At 43.7% G+C, this 21,314-nt stretch overlaps 1 protein-coding gene across 1 annotated transcript in view; it reads left to right on the forward strand.

Annotated features, from left to right (window-relative positions):
- Nucleotides 1-21,314, forward strand: part of LOC124803240 (gamma-aminobutyric acid type B receptor subunit 2) — a 431,083-nt gene that overhangs the window by 260,872 nt on the left and 148,897 nt on the right. Inside the window, exon 11 of the mRNA XM_047264421.1 lies at nt 18,416-18,551. Coding sequence (XP_047120377.1) covers nt 18,416-18,551 — 136 coding nt within the window. The remainder of the gene's footprint in view (nt 1-18,415; nt 18,552-21,314) is intronic.

The following is a 21,314-nucleotide window of genomic DNA, read 5'->3' on the forward strand; positions in this document are numbered from 1 at the left end:
CATTGCGCGAGTGTAATCCGCGTGGAGGAAAGATTCTACGTTAGCAGCAATCTCATTGGCTGCGTTACATATTAATACGCGGATCGGCGGAAGCAGAATTTGGTCCGTCTCTAAGACAGCGCCATCTCGTAGTGCGGAGACGGACGAGCGCTGCGCCTGCGCTGTTGTGTTTAGCGGGGCTCGCTCTAGTGGGAAAGTTTTGTACGCGCTGACTACGCGGAACTATGTACACAACACTTACAAACAGACAATTAAACACCGGTGAGAAGGACAATAAAGAAAACGGCACTCAGAAGCCACTAGCGAGGTCGGTCTGCCCTCGTTCACTTAGGTGAGACAGGTAGCGAGACCAACTACACTTGATCCGTTGCAACCCAACCAGGGGACAGCCACGGACCGACCGACAAAACGAATTGCTTGCCACCAATCGGTACCTGAGAACTCAAACACCAAAAGTCGCGAACGTGATTATCCACAATGAAATGTGTATTAAGCTGTCAAAACTACACACCATGTTGGACAGCGACAACAGGTGAGGAATAGACGCTGCCTGATATTACGTTAGTGGCCAGGGCAGATAACCGGAAGACTAACGGCCACACGGCAGAAAACTCCGCTGGTGCACTTGAATTTTAGTCAACCAATATAATTAATTGCACCGCATGCCGGCTAAATTTCAGCAATAGAAACACTCGGTGTTGCTCACAGGAAAACTTTCCCAACAGCCACCCACCGAAACGAACCACACAACATGAATGGGCGTGGATTGGGTGGTTGAAACCACTAGTCAACTTTGACGTCCTGGGTCGGTGAACCACTAAACTCGTAGCGATCGTACTGCTCCACACACGCTCCGACACTGTGCAGGGACCGCCAGTGGACCCAGCCGACTGCAGCGCGCGGAGATAACTTCCCTGGTCCGCAGCAACCGACCGACTCCTCTCAGAACGCCGACAACTTCTAAAATAGTCGTCAGCTCAGATAACATCAATTGCACACACACAACCTGACAAACGCTCGCAAAAAGACCTGAACGATACCCAACAGTGACTAAGCACGTACGAAGACAAATCGGGGGTCGATACATACACACACAGCCGACTCATGAACGATCGTCGAGCCAAGACGCGTCGTCCGGTAGGACGACCGACCGACGATCCACCAAGACCGTGGCCCGGCTCAAGTGATGCGTGGCGGCAATGGTCGGGCGAGCTATTTCGACGGAGACCTCACTGCTGCTCAACCCGACTACACTAGTGCCGCATTACAACTCCCCGACTGGCAAGTCCGGACTACGCTCCAGACGCGTTCCAACTGCCTGGCAGCCCGAACTCGCGACCCGAACTCAGGACAGAAAACGACCGGGAAGTAATAGCAAAACAATGGTTCAAATGGCTCTGAGCACTATGGGACTAGAACCGCTCGGTCACACTGGCCGGCGGAAGTAATAGCAGTCGAGCAAAGATACTACGAGAGGGGATATATCGATACGCACTGTTAAAGCCGCTCACGGTCAGGCAAAAAATGGTTCAAATGGCTCTGAGCACTATGGGACTCAACTGCTGAGGTCATTAGTCCCCTAGAACTTAGAACTAGTTAAACCTAACTAACCTAAGGACATCACAAACATCCATGCCCGAGGCAGGATTCGAACCTGCGACCGTAGCGGTCTTGCGGTTCCAGACTGCAGCACCTTTAACCGCACGGCCACTTCGGCCGGCCACGGTCAGGCAAAGCAGCAACTCAGTGACAGTAGTAATTTAAATTAACGTAGTAAGGTGGGAGTACGTTAAAAACAGGGTGTAAAATAATGATGGCAGGAAAACGAACCCCGCACGGCTCAATAGTTTCATGAAGTTCCGATAGGGGGTGGTTCTGTACTTAACCTTCAGAATGGTGTCTGTAAATAAGGTGTGCTCTAAGTGGAGAGCTGTCATTGAGTGTCTTTTGAAAGAAAACCAGAGCAACACAGATATTCTTTGCCACTTGCAGAATGTCTACCGACATGTGGCAATGAAGAATATCACAGTGACTCATAGGGCGAGGCATCTGTTATCATCGCAACAAGGTACTGCAAACCGTCTGATCTGTTGCGTGTCAGTTTGCTATACAGAACTGTGTTTCCAGAAATGCTGGAACGTGCGGACGCTCTCATTCGAGGTGATCGACGGATCGTAATGAAACAACTCACTGCTCAACTGGACGTCTCTGTTGGTAATGCTGACACACTCCTCCACCAGTTGGAGTAGTCAAATGCGTGCATAACAGAAAATCATAAAAGAAACTTGTGCATTACGGCGCCGCTAGTGACAATTTTTGTCGTACATCGTCGCAGGTGATGAAAGTGTGGGTTCATCTCTTCCAACTGGAAACAAAACGGCCATCCATGGAGTGGCACCACACTTCCTGTCCTCCTAAGGAAAAATTGAAAGCCACACCCTCACCCATCGATGATGTTCTAGGAGGGGTTATTCTATTAGGTGTCCTCCCTCATAGTGCAATGATCAACTCTGAAGTGCACAGTTCTGTCCTCAGGAAAGTGAAGAAACGATTTCAGCGTGTCCATCACCACAAAAATGCAAATGTATTTCTCCTTCTCCATGACAACGTAAGGACTCACACAAGTCTGCTCACACGAGGTGAACTCTCAAACTTCGTTGGACTGTTCTTCCTCATCCGCCCTACAGCTCGAATCTCGCACCTTCCGACTTCCATTTAGTTGGCCTGATGAAGGATGCACTCTGCTGGAAGCAGTATGTGGAAGATGGGAACGTTGTTGATGTAGCAAGATGTTGTCTCCGAAATTGCCCTTTAGAGTAATACCATGCAAGCACACAGGCCATTCCAGTAAGGTGGCGTAAGGCCATCCCATGGAAAGGAGATTATGTTGAAAAATAGATTTTTATGCTTAAACTAATGGGGAATAATATGGTGTATTAGAATTCCGAATACAACCAATCTGCTTTCATAAAAGATGTGTTACATTGTTTATTTTATGCGCGTCGTAATTGTTCCCAAAGAATTGCGGCCAATATGACCTGGTTCTTCTTCATTTATCTTGTGCCCCGGTCTCACACCGGAGCAAGATCAACATGGTTATAGACGGATTTGACGTGGTTTATTTAATGGGTCGCAAGAAGCCCTTCCGGTCACCACCCCATTACCTCGCCCCCTATTTCAACTGTCTAAATGTAGCGTTATTCCTTTGACAGTGCGGGGAAAGTTTTTCTAAATATTTGCTAATCGCGTAATTGAGGTGGAACTTGGGTAGTGGTTCGGTATTCAGCTAGTGAGATGTAGAGAACAGCCTAAAAATCACATCCAGAGGGCCGAAAAACCGACCGTCGTCGTTAATCCGCCTGGCGGATTCGATCCTCAGCCGGAGCACCTCCCCCTCCTGGAAGCAGCGTTTTAACGTGCACGAATATCAGTGCGGTTGCCGACATGGCTTGATTATTAACTTTAAAATGATCTTGTGATGTGCAAAGTTTATCCAGCATGCGGAAATGCAGCATGTGGTGTGGATCTTGCAGCTCGTCACACTTGCAAGGAAGACGTGGACAACCAGGTGGAGGTTCCACTTCTGCTCGCTGATCTTGCAGTGCAGCAATACCACACCCATCCCGTTCAAAGTTGGCCACTCTAGGTTGGAAGCTCGTCCTCCTTAATTATTATAACGTTGCAGTTCATAACAGACCATGGCTCTGCGTCATGACCTGAAATGTTATGTCTTCATATGACAGGATGACGTGCACTACGTCAGACGGTCACGTGATATCTCTTCAGTGTTGACGCTGACGATGAAGTTGGCGAAAAGGGTATGCGATAGAGTCGGACGTTGTGGATAACGATCTTGATAAAGACAACGAGCAGCTCTTCCATTACAGTAAGCTTCTCCATAAAGAAGGACCATGTCCGTGTATTCTGCAAACGTGTACTCAAGTACGTTGCTTTAACTCTCACAGATGCGTGAATGCTGTTCGAACTAGGTCAGAGAACTAGGCTACACATCAAATGCCATCAGCCGATCCGATGTAAGCGCCCCCCGCCCCCCCAACATGACGACTTGGTTGCATACCTACTTAGAAGACATGTTTTCAGACGACTGTAGGACGCGAAAAGTACGCTCCCGAACATGGGTTCCTATTCAAAATATTGTGTACTAACGTCCCCCTACAAATCCTAGAAGTTTGTGACGGAAATTTCCGAATATCCTGTGTTACTATTTTCTTGTCTTTCCGTTAACGTTTTTATATTTCCTTCTTTCGTCGATCGATTGAACTGTTTCACCTAATACCCAGGGTTTCTTCGGAGTTACCTTCCTTCTACTTATCTTTGTCTTTCTGTGATTACCTTTTTCTGGAAATGTCCACTCCTCTTCACCCGAAATGCCTACTGTGTTATTCCTTATCGGAATATCGTCATTTTAGCGAACTTCAAAAATGTCTCGTCATTCGTCAGTCCCACTTCTTTCCATACTGGTAGTTCCGTACGATACTCTTAAGCGTGAACAGTGTATATGCTATTACTATTTTTAATTTATTGTAGAACTCAATTGTGCTTTCTCGTCTCCTATTTCTGCTACCATGCCCATATTCTCCAGTAACTCTTTCTTCTATTTCCTCCAATCTGCTATAGTTATTAGATTTTCATTTCGTTTCACATATTGAATTACCCTTTGAATATCGTCAAATACTTTCCTTACCTCTTGATCATCAGCTTTCGAGGTCGGCATGTATTACTGAAATATTGTTGTCGGTTTTCGTTTGGTATCAATTCTCAGGAGAAATACCCTGTCTCTGAACTGCTCGCAGTAATTCACTCTCTGCCCTACATTCATACTCATAACGAAAATATGGTTCAAATGGCTCTGAGCACTATGGGACTTAACATCTGAGGTCATCAGTCCCCTAGAACTTAGAACTACTTAAACCTAGCTAACCTAAGGACATCGCACGCATCCATGCCAGAGGCAGGATTCGAACCTGCGACCATAGCAGTCGCCCGTTTCCAGGCTGAACCGCCTAGAACCGCTCGGTCACGCCGGCCGGCAACTCATAACGAATCCTACACAAGTCTTACTGTTTTCAACTGTAGTTAATATGACCCTATATTCATGAGACCAGAGATCCTTTTCTTCTTCCTGTTGCACTTCACTGACTCTAGCAATGTTCGGACTGAGTAACTGAATTTCTTTGTCAGGTTTTCTAGATTCCTTACCACGTTCAAACTTCTGACATTCCATGCTCCGACTCGTAGAATATTACTTATTTATTGTTTATAACTTCTTTTCCTCGTGGTCACATCCCCATTGGCAGCTCCCTCCCCCCCCCCCCCCCAGTCCACGGAGGTCCGAGCTGGGGGACTAATCCGGACTCTTTTTGCCTATGGAGAGATCAACACTTCATTTTTTCAATTGCAAGCCACATGTCCTTTCTATTCAACACTAGCTATACCTTGTGGTGGTTCTTCGTATGTTATGTATTTTGGTTTTTATATGTTATGACAAGTTGGATTTAATATTATTCTGCCTGCTTCACAGTTGGAAAATAATTTACATCATTGACTCAGTTATGGTACTTCTCGCAGTTAGTTTCCCCGACACGCTGTTTTTATGTTAAAAGATACCACCAGCATACAGTATTCGAGATATACAGCTGCATTATTAATTACCTGTGAGAGTCTCGTTGCTTCCATTAAGCGGGGATCAAAAAACCTTAAGAAATCACGTTATTCAAATACGATTGAATATTGGAAAAACTGATTACTTTTACTGTTTCGAAAGAAGAACAGCTAATCCAGAGAAATCTCCTTTATTTACATTTATTTTTGTCATAATTAGCAAATATTAAGACATTTATTACGACTATGGCCCGTTATCATTTAGAACAATGGCGTCGACCTCTGCGCCAATGTTCTCCTATAAAATTTGCATAAACCTTTGACAAATATCACTACATGAATATAGGAGTTGATTCTAATTAGTCTAAATGTTATATGGAAGTTAAACGTTTTCGTGCATCGTCACAAGGTGACTTCTTACATTACCAAGAAACAAAAGGAAAGTGTGTGCGGTCGTTTTCCAAAAGGAACAGAAATTACTATAACATTCGCAGATCATATTAGTTTATTACATAGTATTTGTGAATTTTCTGCGATAATAGTTATTTCGTTTTGTCGTCAGTTTTGGTATATTTGCGGAATTCAACCTGGCCACGCTTTTCTGTGGCTCTGTGCTTAAATGGAAAAGAAAGAAAACAGAAAACGTATGGGAATTGTATACACGTCGTAATCTGTTTCTCTCCCCTGCTTCTGTCCCCTCCCTCCTCTCTCTGTCCATCTCGTCCTCCATTCCACTCCCTCTGTCCGTCAACTCATCTCCCTCTCTATGTCCATCTTCTCCTCCGCCCTCTCTCACCATCTTCTCCTGCACATTCTCTCTACCTCTGTCTGTGTCCATCCCTCCTCTCTTCTCCTCCACCTTCGTCTCCATGTCTTCTTATCCCCTCTCTCTGTCCATCTCCTCCTTCCATCTTCAGTGTCCATTTCCTTCCACTCCTCTGTCCATTTGCTCTTCCGCCGTCTCTGTGACCTTGAGCCTTGTTTATTGTTATTGAAAATGCATATTCCTTAGGAGTATTCTAATCATAAACCAATAAGTCATAAATACAACTTTCCTGTGTGCTAATAACGTATCACTATTCTATGAATTAGGTACCTAAATACACGCCCGTATTATAATTCAAAGTTGTCTCAAAATTTCAAAGCAGTCGGTCAAGAACTTTTGGAGATACACGATTTTGAACAAACGAACATTTATATTTTTCTTTACATAGATTTAATCAATGGCTAGGTTTCAATTCTGCACACAGGGCGTAGTTTGATTTCTAGTCAAAGACGCTATCCCCTGACCGCGGGTTGCATAAAGCCGTTATTAAAACGTCAAAAATTTATTGTCAACAAAATACATCGACATTCAGGCAGCCAGCGTTGGCTGTGATGTTCTGCCGCGGAATGCGCCGGTCATCAAACGGCTTGCAGTCGGGCAGCACATTTTGTCAGCTACAGCGAGGGCTATCGCACAGCTGCGTGCGCACGCAGCTTGAGGGAGATGGTAACCACGGATCCCATGACACCATCGTAGATTGCACGCGGGAAGGGTGTGCATCAGTTCTGCTCGGAGTGCATGAAGTGGTGCATAGAATTTCTGTGACCTCCCGATAGTAGAGAGTTCGTTATCATCGAAGCTTGCCACAGGAACGGACGTGGGTGGCAGCAGCGGCACCCCCCCCCCCCCCCCCCCCTACTACAGCGATCTGCTTCCAGATCCTGTTAGTTTCTTTGACTCATCAGCCTCCTAACTGGTTTGGTGCGGCCTGTCATGCATTTCTCTCCTGTCTGTCCTGCCTCTTCATCTCAGAGTAGCACTTGCAACCTAAGTCCTCAAATATTTTCTGCTTGTATCCAAATCTCTGTCTTCCTCTACAGTTTTTACCGTCTACAACTCCCTCCAGTACCATGGGAGTTATTTTCTAATGTCTTAAGAGACGTCCTATTATCCTGTTCCTTCTTCTCATCAGTGTTTTCCCATATATTCCTTTCCTCGCCGATTCTCTGGAGAACCTCCTCAGCCCTTACCTTATGAGTGAGTTGTGCTGCCGCTCGTGTTGATGCTGTTTGTGGGTTTCCGCCCTCTGTTGGAGGCCAGACGGTATCGTTTAGTTGGCATGGTTGTGGTTGTTTGTCTTCTTCTCGTGTTGACTGGCGCCACTCGGTTTCGCAAGTGTTGCCTGTCCACTAGTGGCAGCAGCGGCGATTATCGATATGTAGTAACTTTTGTCCTACCTTTGGGGCGACGTCGCTGCTTTCCGGGTGGTGTGAGTGGGCCAGTCCGTTTGGGGACTCAGGTCAGCTCAGTGCGAGAACACGCTGGGACTGCTGGCGGCACGCATGGATTGCCGGATGGAAGGGCTGTGGTCACATGGGTGCACAACCTCGTCGTAAACTGGATCCAGCAAGCTTTAAGTGGAGTGCATTTCAATACAAGTAGAGAAACCTTCACCATTGCGATATCTCGCGATTCTCCAGTGACTTGGGTTCGTCTTGCTGCTCGTAGTGTCGCCGAGGCGAAGAACAGGGGTGATTCTTCTACTCTGCTGGTAGTGATTCCTTTCTCGTTTCGGGTGCTCTAAACACAGTATTCTGGGGACGTAGGGCAGACCACCGATTCCAGATTTGCCGTGTTTTTCCACCGTTGCATTTGGTTCACCGGACGTCAGGTAGCTTCAGAAATATTATCATTAGTCATTCGTTAGGATGTCACTAGTCAGAGTTACCATCTTGTGAAGTGAATGCAACTCTTTGCTGTCTATCTAATTACTCGCGGAAGTGTTTGTTGCCGGACTTTCTCAGTGGTCGATTCCTGGAGCACCGTCTGGATCAGTTGATTTTTTAAAATTAACTTTTGCTATTGTAATTGCTGTTTTACAATAGATTTGAAATTTTTTTTTATATTATTGCCGTTTCTGGCCTTCAGCCACGAATGTGGTCATTTGCTTTAATATTCTAATTTGGTATTTTTATTTTAGCAGTAAGCCTTAAAAACTTATTTACTGCCATTCCTGGCGTCAGATGCCTTCTGCAGTGATTGTAGTGACTTGCCTTTAATATTTCAATTCCTGTAACTTGTAAGCTGCAGCGAGTTTTAAGCAATTCTTAATTTATTGCCATTCCGGGCGTGTAAGGCCTTCTGCCCAGATCACAGTGGCTTCCTTTTAAAACATTATCGGTTGTATCTGTATTTAATGGTGATTTGATAAATTGTAACTCACTGAAAACACTATTATTTACACTGTTGTTTATTCCTTCATTAATGACGTGTGGTATTTTTTATTTATTGCTGAGTCTGGAATTACTGACTTAAAATAAATTGTGTGTAACTGTAAAAGGCAACCAATAGTAACTGATAACGGCCCGGCCTACAATCGTACCGGATCCTGCCTTCCCTTGACTACCTGGTTTCAATCAGTCTACCCAATTTTCAACATTCTTCTGCAGCACCACGTCTCAAACGCTTCGATTTCCTTCTATTCCGATTTTACCACACTCCATGCTTCACTACCGTAGAACGCTCTGCTTCAAACATACATTCTCAGAAATTTCTTCCTCAAATTAAGGGCTATGTTTGATACTAGTAGACTTCTCTTGGACAGGAATGACATTGTTGCCTGTGCTAGCCAGCTTTTTTATGTCTTCCTTTCTCCGTAAGTCATGCGTTATCTTTCTGTCTAGGTAGCAGGATTCGTTAACTTTATTAAATTCGTGACCACCAGTCCCGATGTTAAAGTTTCTCGCTCTTCTCATTTCTGCTACTTCTCATACGTTTTGTCTTTCTTCGATGTATTCTCAACCCATATTCTTCATTCGGTAGAATGTTCATTCCATTTAACAGATCCTGTAATTCTTTTTCAATTTCACTGAGGATAGCAATGTCAGCAGCGAATTTTACTATCGATATCCCTTCACCTTTAATTTTAATTCCACTCCTGAACCTTTCCTTTTTCGACATATAGAGCGAACAGTCTGACACCCTTTTTCATCCGAGCATTTCCTTCTTGATCATACAGTGTTACTGTTCCCTCTTGGCATTTGTACGTGTTCCATGTTACCTGTCTTCCCCTATAGCTTACCTCCGTTTTTCTCATCGTTTCGAACATCTTGCACCATTGGACAATGTCGCATGATTCTTCAAGGTCTACAAATCCTATGAACGTGTCTTCATTTTTCTTCAGTCTTGCTCCCATTATCAACCGCAACGTCAAAACTGCCTCTGTGGAGCCTTTACCTTTCCTAAATCCAAACTGACCATCATCTATCACATCATCAGTTTTCTTTTCCATTCTTGTGTACATTATTCTTCCGAACAATTTGGATGCATGAGCTATTAAGATGACTGCGCGATAATTCTCGTACTTGTCGGCTGTTGTTAGTCAATAATCGAGAAGGCCTGCCGGATGGTGGCGGCCGCAGCTCCCCATCGGTGTTCATTCGGCAGTGGGCAGTGCAGCTCACAGCTTCTTAGTCCTTCCAGACAGGACTTTCTCTTCCATAGGAGATCGACGACGACCAGACAAGTAGAGCCTCAACCAACATTGGCCTCCTCTCCCGGGTGGACGGCTGTAAACTGAAATCAATCCAACCAGAACAGAAGTAGTATTAATACAGAACAGTCTCGGGCAGTTGCTATTTTCAGAGATGGAGAATGTTGACAAACACATCAGAAGCAAAATACGGGATTGGTTCAAATGGCTCTGAGCACTATGGGACTTAACAGCTATGGTCATCAGTCCCCTACAACTTTGAACTACTTAAACCTAACTAACCTAAGGACAGCACACAACACCCAGCCATCACGAAAATACGGGATTTCATTGTGCTTTCGCGACCACTGACCGACAGTTATTTATATTTTTCAAGTTTCCTATTAAAAACCTTATTCTTGTTGCATCCTATCATTATGCCGCTGGTAATCGCACATTTTATTTCATTCTATGTCCCTCAGGCCCCACTTACAGCAGTTATAATCATCTTTTAAGTCCCATGGCTATAGACGGTGAGGCGGTTCAATATTAGATTTGATAAACTGTTTGCTTCATTTTTTGTGATTCACTAATTTACTTTTTCCGATCGACCTATTTACCTCTGCGTTCCAGAAATGATATTATATAGTAAGATGCAACCTCCCACTTGCCTGTTAGTGTCTTCCTTGACAAACCACAGCGATTTGATGTAGATTACCACCGGTCAAGTTGCACGTATTAGCACGTAGCTGTAGCAACTTCACGGAAGCTTCAAAACTCTGTGCTGCAACACGCTTCTACTTAATATTTTAGTAACGTAGCATTTTAATCAATATTCAGCGAGTCAGTGACGAAAAGACACACGCAAATCAAACGGACTGTTTGATTGAAAGTGGGTAAAAAAAATGTGTGTGAATTCCTAAGGGACCAAACTGCTTAGGTCATCGGTCCCTAGACTTTCACACTACTTAAACTAAATTACGCTAACAACAAGACGCATACCCATGCCCGAGGGAGGACTCGAACCTCCGTCGGGAGGGGCCGCGCAGTCCGTGACCTGACGCCTCAAACCGCGCGGCTTGAAAGTAGGGTGCTGACGAATCTTTGCACCTGTGTATATGAATCGCTTACTAAAAGTTTTCCAAAATTCTTCTGAGCAACAGCTTTTCTACTCCACGTAAATGATCCAGGATGTCCAATAAAGGAATGCCTGATTTTAAAAATAAATAGATGAAAACAAAGGTCGAAAGAAGAAAATAACAAACGGCACATTTACTGTGAAACCTCTGAGAATTTGATACAGGTTTCGAAGTAGTAGTTACAGAAGCTGCTAACAGATGCCGCTCTAAGCGCAATATGAGGTGTCTATAAATACTTTCCCGAATCCTATAGCGATCAGTTTCAACATTGAGATATGAAAGGAAGTTGACCTTAACGAAGAAGGACATTTAAATAATGTATTCCATTAAACAGGGTGTGTTTCTCGTTATGGAATTTCATAGTTTAGAGCATAGTTTTGCGGCAGAAAAATGTGTTTTTCAAAAAATGGTTCGAATAGCTCTGAGCACTATGGGACTTAATATCTGAAGTAATCAGTCCCCTAGAACTTAGAACTACTTCAACCGAACTAACCTAAGGACATCACACACATCCATGCCCGAGGCAGGATTCGAGCCTGCGACCGTAGCGGTCGCGCGGTTCCAGACTGAAGCACCTAGAACCACTCGGGCACAGCAGCCGTCAATGTGTTTTTCTAACAGTCCCGCGCGAATGCTACGGTCGCAGGTTCGAATCCTGCCTCGGGCATGGATGTGTGTGATGTGCTTAGGTTAGTTAGGTTTAAGTAGTTCTAATTTTTAGGGGACTGATGACCACAGTAGTTAAGTCCCATAGTGCTCAGAGCCATTTGAACCATTTTTCTAACAGTCTTTAATGTTTCCGATGCGAAAACCATTCGCAAGCTCTTCCCCAAGTTCGGACAGCCAGTGTCGTTGATGATCTAGTGAAGAATGTTGACCCCATGACAAGTGTAGGTTTCTATAAAAATGTCGCCAGCGATTCTGGTCTTATTCAACAATATCCCACGAAATCTGTTCAAGAGATTACTGGAGAGACTGGCTACAGCATTCCAATATGCGTACAACAATGCCAAAGAATCAAGACATGTTTTCGTTCAAAATATGGCACCAGATGATTTGCACTTTCTGTGCGACAAAGGGTTGATTTTACGAACTAGATTACCACAGTTCAAAATGTGCAAATGTGTGTGAAATCTTATCGGACTTAACTGCTAAGGTCATCAGTCCCTAAGCTTACACACTACTTAACCTAAATTATCCTAAGGACAAACACACACACCCATGCCCAAGGGAGGAGTCGAACCTCCGCCGGATCAGCCGCACAGTCCCTGACTGCAGCGCCCCAGACCGCTCGGCTAATCCCGCGCGATTACCACAGTAACTGACATCGAAGGCTGTGATGTTGGCTGACAAATGAAACACACTTTCACCTAAATGGGTTCGTGAATAAATTCATTCCTCCGAAGTTGCTGTTTGGGTTGCGGTATGCTGCAGAGAATTTGTCGGCCATTTTTCAAGGGAGGATCAGTGACTAGTGAACGTTATGGCAGGAGCTGGAGGATCGATCAGGCACGAGTAGTGTACAGAAGATGTAGCCCGAGCACACCACTCTGAACAGGCATTCGGCGTTCTATATGAATATTTAGGGAATGGAGTAACTCCGTTGAATTCTCATAAAATAACTGCCACAGTCATGGACTGGCTTCCATATTCACCCGGACGGATGCGTTAAGACTAATTTCCGTAGGTCGCATTGAAAGACGCTGTCTGCCGTAACTATCCCACCGTTTGATCAGCTAAAATCGTCGATCTGTTCGACAGTTTCGTTGTTCGTTCGCGCAACCCTCTACTGTGGGCTGTGGCCATTTTGAGAGCATTGTGATGTCGTTTCAAAGACTGCTTGCACAGGACGAATTCATTTGTGGATCCTGATACGAGCTGTATGGCGTACAGCATTTCTCAATCTTTTTCGCGACAGAGACATTGTCGGCTATTTTTCAGGCGAGGATCAATGATTAGTGGACATTGTGTTTGAAATACTAATTTTTTTGTAGGGCACTAAAATAAGCAAAATCTGTTTTTGTATGCATTCTTCTGTTATAATCATTTAATGAAAATCAAATAGGTACATTGTATCCGACTGACATCTACAACAATATCTGTTCTAAAATTGTTTACATTTAATGGGAGGTATGAAGTTTTTTTTATTTTTTACCAACTTTTTAATGTCAGGCTTGACAGAAAAAAAGCTGAAAACATATGTGAGGATGAGCATACAGTATACTGCGTTATTTTGTCTTTGTAGCGGCATATGCTGAGAAGAGTGTTACACACAACTATGTTGTTAGGAACGGGCGGAGAGAAGCCAGAGTCTGTGTGGCAAGTTGTGGATATTCATCATGACCGCTGCAACAAAAATCGAGTGACATTGTTTCGAGCAATAATTCCATGCTTGAATATTGTGGCTTCTGCAAATTCGGTACAAGAGGACTGTGAACCCATGAATTCATTTTCAGTTTCGTATTCTGCTCTTTAGGAAAATATTCTCGAAAGAAACGGGCGTATCATGGAGTCTCTTGACCAATACTTCACATATTTCATTCGGTAATTCTGCCGTCTCATCAACGTCCACGTTCAGTGCTAAAATGCTTTCTATTTCTCTTTTGGCAACATACCCAATGCGAAAATGTAATTTTTTTGAATGCGGTTATTTTGTTATTAGCACTGAAACCCTTTTTATGGGTTTACTGTAAATATAGATTTAGTTCATTAATTTTTCCAAATATATTTGCGAAAAAAGTCAATCTGAACCACTGAACAACCAAGTCACATAACTCGAACGGTCTTTTAATTTAAAAGAAATGTTACTCATAAAAGCTTTAAGTCAGCTCTTAGTTCGAACAATATTATTAAGTTCTTAACCTGAGGTTACCATCTAACATCAGTGGGGAGCAGCAGCGTTTTATGTCTGTCCCTAAACCTTCACACAGTACTGGAAAGAACTGCCATTGTAGAAGGCGTGATTTAACTTAACTCGTTATTTTTATTGCTCCATTACGAACCAGTTTACGATTTGGCGGCACATTCTGTATCACTTGTACTTGTGTGTGCAGAACTGAATGGCTGGAACTTCAGTTTGGCGCTTTACTTTTTATTAGTGATGTCCTACTGAATAATCAGTCATTGCCTATCGGTTCCACCCGTACGCATATTGACACAATTACTCCAACCGGGATGGTTTATTGAAGAAAAACTGTTAATCAGTTGGCAGCGATGTGAACAAAAGCAAGTCTTGTTTACGTCGATATCGTATAACTATCAGCCACTTAACCAGTTGACTCATGCTATTGCTGACGTCGACAGACTAGTTCTTGTATGATAAAGCCTGCGATATGGTTAACTGGACACAAAGCAGTGTCGTCCAAAAGCGGCACTGACGGAAGATGCTTAGCAGATTTTTCATGGAGCATACGTTGTGTTATGTCTGCCACTCATGTTTTCTTCTTTTAAATTCTCAGCGATAGTGTGCACATCGCCCGCTTTTGCAGTGCGGTATCTGTCAAAATACGATGTCTCTGTAGAGTTTCCATAAACATTTTGGGTCTCATCTTTCACAGATTTTTGGCTTTTTAATAGTTGTTCTTTCTTATGTATAAAAAATTCTTCATTCTTTTCTTTGCAAGTAGTGTGTATAGTTTCTAAATGCCAATGCATCTTAGCAGGTAGCATGGAACTATTTGAAAGTATCTTGCTGCATAAAATGCAGAGAGATGAGTCTTTAGAACCGACAAATCCAAGATTGATGTAAGATTCATCGTACTTTCTTTTTTCACCCTCAGTGAATCATTAGATATCTTACTGCTGGAAGCTATGAAGCGTGAAATCGTTACGTCACCTTCTTGCATGTCTTAGACTTGATCGGAAATATTTGCTCCTTTCCAGTTTTTAATATTAAGAGCTTAATTTTAGAACGTGACAAACACAGAATAAAATCGCCACATGATACTGAATTTTACATCTGCAATCAATAACACACACCAATGAAATATACTGCAGGCCGAGAGCGGTGCGCGGATTTGCGATGCCATACTGGACTGCGCATTGCATTTCAAACTCAAGTAGGAACTGTGTACTCTGTGTTGCACGGCGCGGTTTTATATAGCCTTGGGCGGTTACACATAGACTGCAAAGCGACGAAATCCTTCTAGATGCTTCTAGATGTTTCTGAATGAAAGAGCACAGCGTGTACATACGAGACCGGCGAGCCAGCGAGCGAGCGAGAGAGAGAGAGAGGGATAGAGAGAGAGAGAGAGAGAGAGAGAGAGAGAGAGCCTGAAGGAGAAAGCGTCAGCACGGCCGCTGCGTGCTTGCGTAGTGACGAGTATCGAGTCGCCACATACCTACTCGTACGAGCCAAATTCTTTTATTTGCGGTTCTTATCGTAGCATTATTGTAGATTTAATTTGGTTTTTGTCACGTCACTTTCGGCAATACGTACTAAGAGGAAAAAGTAACACTTATATCAAACTAACATTGATATGGTATTTTTAAGATTTGTCTTTTTCAGTGTGCGACAAGATTTGATATTCTTTGTTCTTTAGGATGATATTATTTTGGCGCAGACCTCACAGAGGCCTTGTGATGTCCTGGACCTCCGAGGAGCACGTTTTGAGTATCGCTGGTGTACAATACCATATGTTAGCAGCTATTGTAAATAGTGTTTCGAAACAATTTCGTATGAAATTCTTACAGATTCCACAATATACATACGATTTGTTGCATTCTTCGAGTGATCTTTGTTTTCCTGTGATTTAATTTTAAGAGACGTGAGTCCTTCTTGGGCACCGTCTAGCAAGGTATAGTGTCTCCAGGAGTACAGTGGTGAAAATGAACGTTGCATATTGCCTTATTGTCGATATTGAACATAGTAGGAAATAAAACTGGTTTCTTTCTGTCACGTACAATCATAAGAAAATCAAAATATAGAAGATGAACACATTGACACTCCATAAATAGAAACAAAAACAAAAACAATACCTAACAAAAGGGAACCAACTGGTGACACTTTTGAATGCGGCTAGGCATACTCCTTACCAAATTATCGAAATAAAACTGTGGGATATTGTTCCATTCCTTCACAGTGACAGCTGTGATGGCCTGTAAGGTCTCTGACAGGACAAGACCATTGCAAATCGGTCGTTTTAGCATGGTCCATGCATTCTCAAAGCAGCTGGGATCTCTAGAATATGGAGGCCGTTTCATCCGATTGAATCTGTGCTCCATTAGACAGGTGTTAATAAAATTGTGATAATAGGGACGAGCGTTGTCGTCCATTAGCATGAATACCACTCCAATATACTCCAATATATTCACCAAATGCACTCATAGTGCGTGTAGGGATGTCGGCTGGATAGTTCACACCATTCATTATCCCAAGTGTGGGCACAAAGGTTGCTCTACCGCAATAAGTGATGCCATTCAATTATGTCATTAAATGGAACATTTACATCCGACCTTACGTCGTTATTTATCATACGGCTATCAGTTTCGGTGCTTCATCGGTGGCCAACATCTGAGAAATGGTTTTCGCAGACTACATGTAACAACGACGTTGGAGAGACAACAGCACTGTGACACAATATCGTTGTCACACATAGTTTGCGCAAACCAGTTCATAGATGTTGGCCACTGGAGAATGGCGTATACGACTGGAATTAAGGCTCTCAACATCAATTAAGACCTGAAGATGGTGTACTGAACCACCGAAACTGGCAGTTATATAATAAATAACATCGTAAGGACGACTGTAGGTGTTCCATTTCAGGTTATTCCATGTTATTGTGTAAAAGTTTTCCTCGTTGCCTCCAGAAACGAATCACGATGAAGACTGACAGGAGTGTCAACAGAAAAGAGCGTTGTGTCCCACTGCTGCCTAGTCCACAAAGGGTGGTTTCATGTTCATGTGATATGAGCCCCTCTCTGAACCCGATTTAGAGGAGGAGCCTTGAGTGGTATTCTGACACGTAAGCTCTCCCCATGGAGCCTCTTTCATATCGTTTGTGTCGACACCTACACTCCTGTAGCTGTTTGGAACTACCGCTTAGACGCGTAGCATTTTGTTGACGGTTTCTGCTTGCTGTTATACGCAGATACCAGTCTTTCACAGCTGTTGGTTTTCTTCTGCGGCCACTTTTATGACGATCCTCAACTTATCCTATCGCTAGAAACTTATTCGAGATTGTAGAGACATCACTTCGACTCACAGCGACATTCGATGCGACGTCCACTCGTCTCATTACCTGCTCCATTAGAGCCTCTTACTTACTTTCCGTGTCCGGAACTAGACTTCAGACTTCCAAAAATCAGCGGCCAATATGGCCTTGTCATTTGCCTCCCGTAAGTCATTCATTGTGCAAGGCTGGTCCAAATATGGACAGATAAGCAGGCGTTGAGGATCCTGGACGGAAACACACAGACAGAGAGTGTTCTCATTCTCTTTTAGGAAACCCCATCGCTGCAGGTTTGTCTTGCTCTTTGGCACTTCTACCCTCATACGGGTTAGGGTTCTCCAGACTGAGTATGGTAGGTCTCCACCAGGCGCCAGTTCTTCTTTTACATCTTTATGGGGGTTTCTCAGGTCGATTTCCCACCTTTTCAAACGATTCTCTACAGCCGACCCTTCCAGGGTTCGGGTACGTGAGAGGAAACTCTTCCTCTAACAAAGCCGTCGGTCAGCAGGCTGGTGTCTATATAAATAGTTAGTAAGTTATTGTTGTCTGAACCATCCTAAAGTAACACAACCTTCGTAATGACACGCTACATAAGTGTTGCAATGTCTACATAGTCATAGACCGGACAAACTGACCCATCACGGTAGAAATATGGACTGTTTCCGCCAGAATTACATTACAAGAAAACTAATGTGTTAATATCATAATGTGGTTCTGGGTCACAATGTTTAATATTAAAGTTTCAGCAATATGAAATATTTATTTTTACCGCGATATGTGTCTTGACAGGTCTTAAGAACCCGGTGACTCATTTCATGATACACAGGGGCATGATGAAATTAATTTTGTACTTTTTCGAAAGGAATACTATGTACTGTAAGTGCTTACTCTGAAACTGTGGCTCACCATGTATGTATCTGATTAATGTGCACTGCCCTCTGTGCCTCTGGCAGACACTAGCTAGCACGAAGCATCGCTTTGTCCTCTGTTGTCGTGCACTCGCACTTGACAGCTCGCCCGCCGGCAGGTACATCAAGCTGTCGAGCCCGCGCCTCAACAACATGGCGGTGGTGGGCTGCATCCTGGTGTACACGGCCGTCATCCTGCTGGGCCTGGACCACGCCACGCTGCCCGCCAGCACGCACTTCCCCGCCGTCTGCACGGTAGGCAGCCCGCCGCACGCAGCGCCGCTGCACGCACGCTGACACGTCAGGCGCTGCGCTGGCCGCACTGCGCTTATAGCAAGTTCAGGCAACACCGACTCAAAGGAAGGCCTCGGCGCTTGTTGGTGACGTCACGGCAGCTAGGCACGGCGAACGCCAGGTCTGTTGCAGGTAGAAACGCCTGGGCGTGCTTATCACTATAAATCTCTTACTTTTGAGAAAATGTTTGGTATTGTTTTGGATTCTGCAATTTTATTTAGATGAAAGATTTTCTTACTATCGTAAAGCTACCAATGAAGATCATAGTTCTGTATTACTGAATCCTGTCGAAACAAACGTAGATCAACATGAGAAGATGCTTTGCCCCATTGCAAGCTTTGAAATTTTACATTCAAGTAACTATATTTACTTAATCCATTTTGTTATCGAAACTTACCCCAACCCCCTTACAATTAACTCGTTTCTTTTATTTATTTTCGTTTGACATCGTCACTGGAAATGTGAACTAATTTACATGTGTAAATGTCCAATTGTTTCCAGTCATTAGATTACAGTCGTTTTCAACAAAAGGAATTCTAACCAGGAAACAAAATAGCTTCATACATCGAAAATACTGCTGAGCTTAAACTTTTTTAAACATGCACATTAGAAAAGATAAACATTCCCCGCTTGCAACTGAAATGAGAAACTTTATAAGATAAAAAATTTTATTTGATAAAACAAGTATCTCTCTTTTGCCTCTTCTTCTGTCCCCCACCCCCTCCCCCAACGTGTACAATCGCAAGATATTTCATTAACATTCAGTGCCCCTCACCCCATAGTTAACGAAGATACCTAAAGAAGAGCACCAATATGTTCACAGTTTCTTGTAAAAGCAACCCAGTACAAATGTAACTTCCTCAGATTTACAAATAAGGTAAAGAAGCACGAATTCTGTTGGTGCAGGACCATGAAGTTGTTTTTGTATGTCAATCCTTAAAACAGGTGGAAATTTAAGTTCAGGAGTACACTATTTGTTAAGAAGTGCAATGAATTGCACAATTAATTTATTGCAGAAATCTCTCAGAACAATGTGTGTTAGTCAACTACCGCCAATAGTTTCACATTTTCTTGTGTCAGAGAGGGAGACACCACCATTATGAGTATCCCTGCAACAGACCTGGCGTTCGCCGTGCCTATCTGACGTGGCGTCACGAACAAGCGCCGAGGCCTTCCTTTGAGTCGATGTTGGTCCAGGGCGGTTATAATTAAAAAGCGGTTACTCACGGAGGTCCAGTGTGAGCTTTAATTATCGTACGGCATAGAAACTTGGTAGTTGTGTTAATACGTTCGTGATAAACCGCTTTACGCTGGAAAAAATTAGTTCAAATTTTGACCACCAGGTGCAAATTTGGCGCTGTACAGCATCTCGTCGACGTCATTGGTGCTGATATTGGGGAAAACGCAAAAGTGACATTTAATAATAAAATCACCAATAGGCGTTACTCATTTGTTTGACTGTTTATGACTACGTCCTGTTCGTAAACCATTACATGTGAAAACATTTCTGTACCTCTATATTGCATTTACAGTACCAGATCTGACCCTAGTGTCACAAATTTGGACTAATTTTTTCCATCGTAAATCGGTTCCACATTAATGCATTACAATATCCACCACGTTTCGCTGCAGTACGATGATTACAGCCCACACCAGACGACTATGAGTAGCTATACTTTATAATTATAGCCACCTGGTACAAGTCAGAGCATGTCTCCATAAACTCGTCAACTTCTAGACACTTTTTCTCAGCACAAGACGCTCGCCTCTTATTTCGCTGCTGGGAGGTATACTGAGAATTAAGATAGTTTTTCATTCCAATCTGTAGGGCAATGGATCCAGTCTGAAACAAACGCTTGGATCTCTATATAGTGCCAATAGCATGTGCACACACTAGTAGAAGGTATGAAACGGCGCGCAATGCACTTCATTTCAGTATTGAACAGTACTTCTGCATCTTGATAGCAACACTGCCTGACACGAAATGTAAAGCACCTATAAATGGAGGAGAAAACGAAATGAAACTTCACCAGCTGAGATGTTCTGTCATGTTACAGCTGTGATTAAAAAATCGGGTCAAATTTACCAAGACCTTGACAGTATGGGTTCTCTTACCAGTAAGACATTGGACACCATCTGGCGCAGATGCACTCAGTGATTAGGCAGGTTGCCATAAAGCCGTTGTGTCCTCTCCTGAGACAACTGGCCCGCAGCTATTGTAACTGAGCCTGAATTTCCTCGATATTGGCGTTGGGGCAGAGTCGACGCCCGAGATGGCCCCAGACATCTATCACGAACAGATATTGGGATCTTGCTTGGCAGAGGAGTACCGCAATATCACGGAGACAGTTCACAGAGACACGTGCCGTGTGAGGACGTGCATTGTCCTGCTGAAAAATGGGACTTCAATGCTGTCGCTTGAAGTAACTCATGAAGACCCAAGCTGTCTGTGACGTACCATTGTACCGATTCTCTAATCGCATCAGCCGTCACCTGCAGCTATAACCGGTGACTCCCGACACGACAATGTCAGGAATAGCCGGCCAGAGTGGCCGAGCGGTTCTAGGCGCTATAGTCTGGAACCGTGCGACCGCTACGGTCGTAGGTTCGAATCCTACCTCGGGCATGGATGTGTGTGATGTCCTTTGGTTAGTTAGATTTAAGTAGTTCTAAGTTCTGGGGGACTGACGACCTGAGAAATTAAGTCCCATAGTGCTCAGAGCC

Source organism: Schistocerca piceifrons, chromosome 6 (assembly GCF_021461385.2).
Source record: "Schistocerca piceifrons isolate TAMUIC-IGC-003096 chromosome 6, iqSchPice1.1, whole genome shotgun sequence".
NCBI lineage: Eukaryota > Metazoa > Arthropoda > Insecta > Orthoptera > Acrididae > Schistocerca > Schistocerca piceifrons.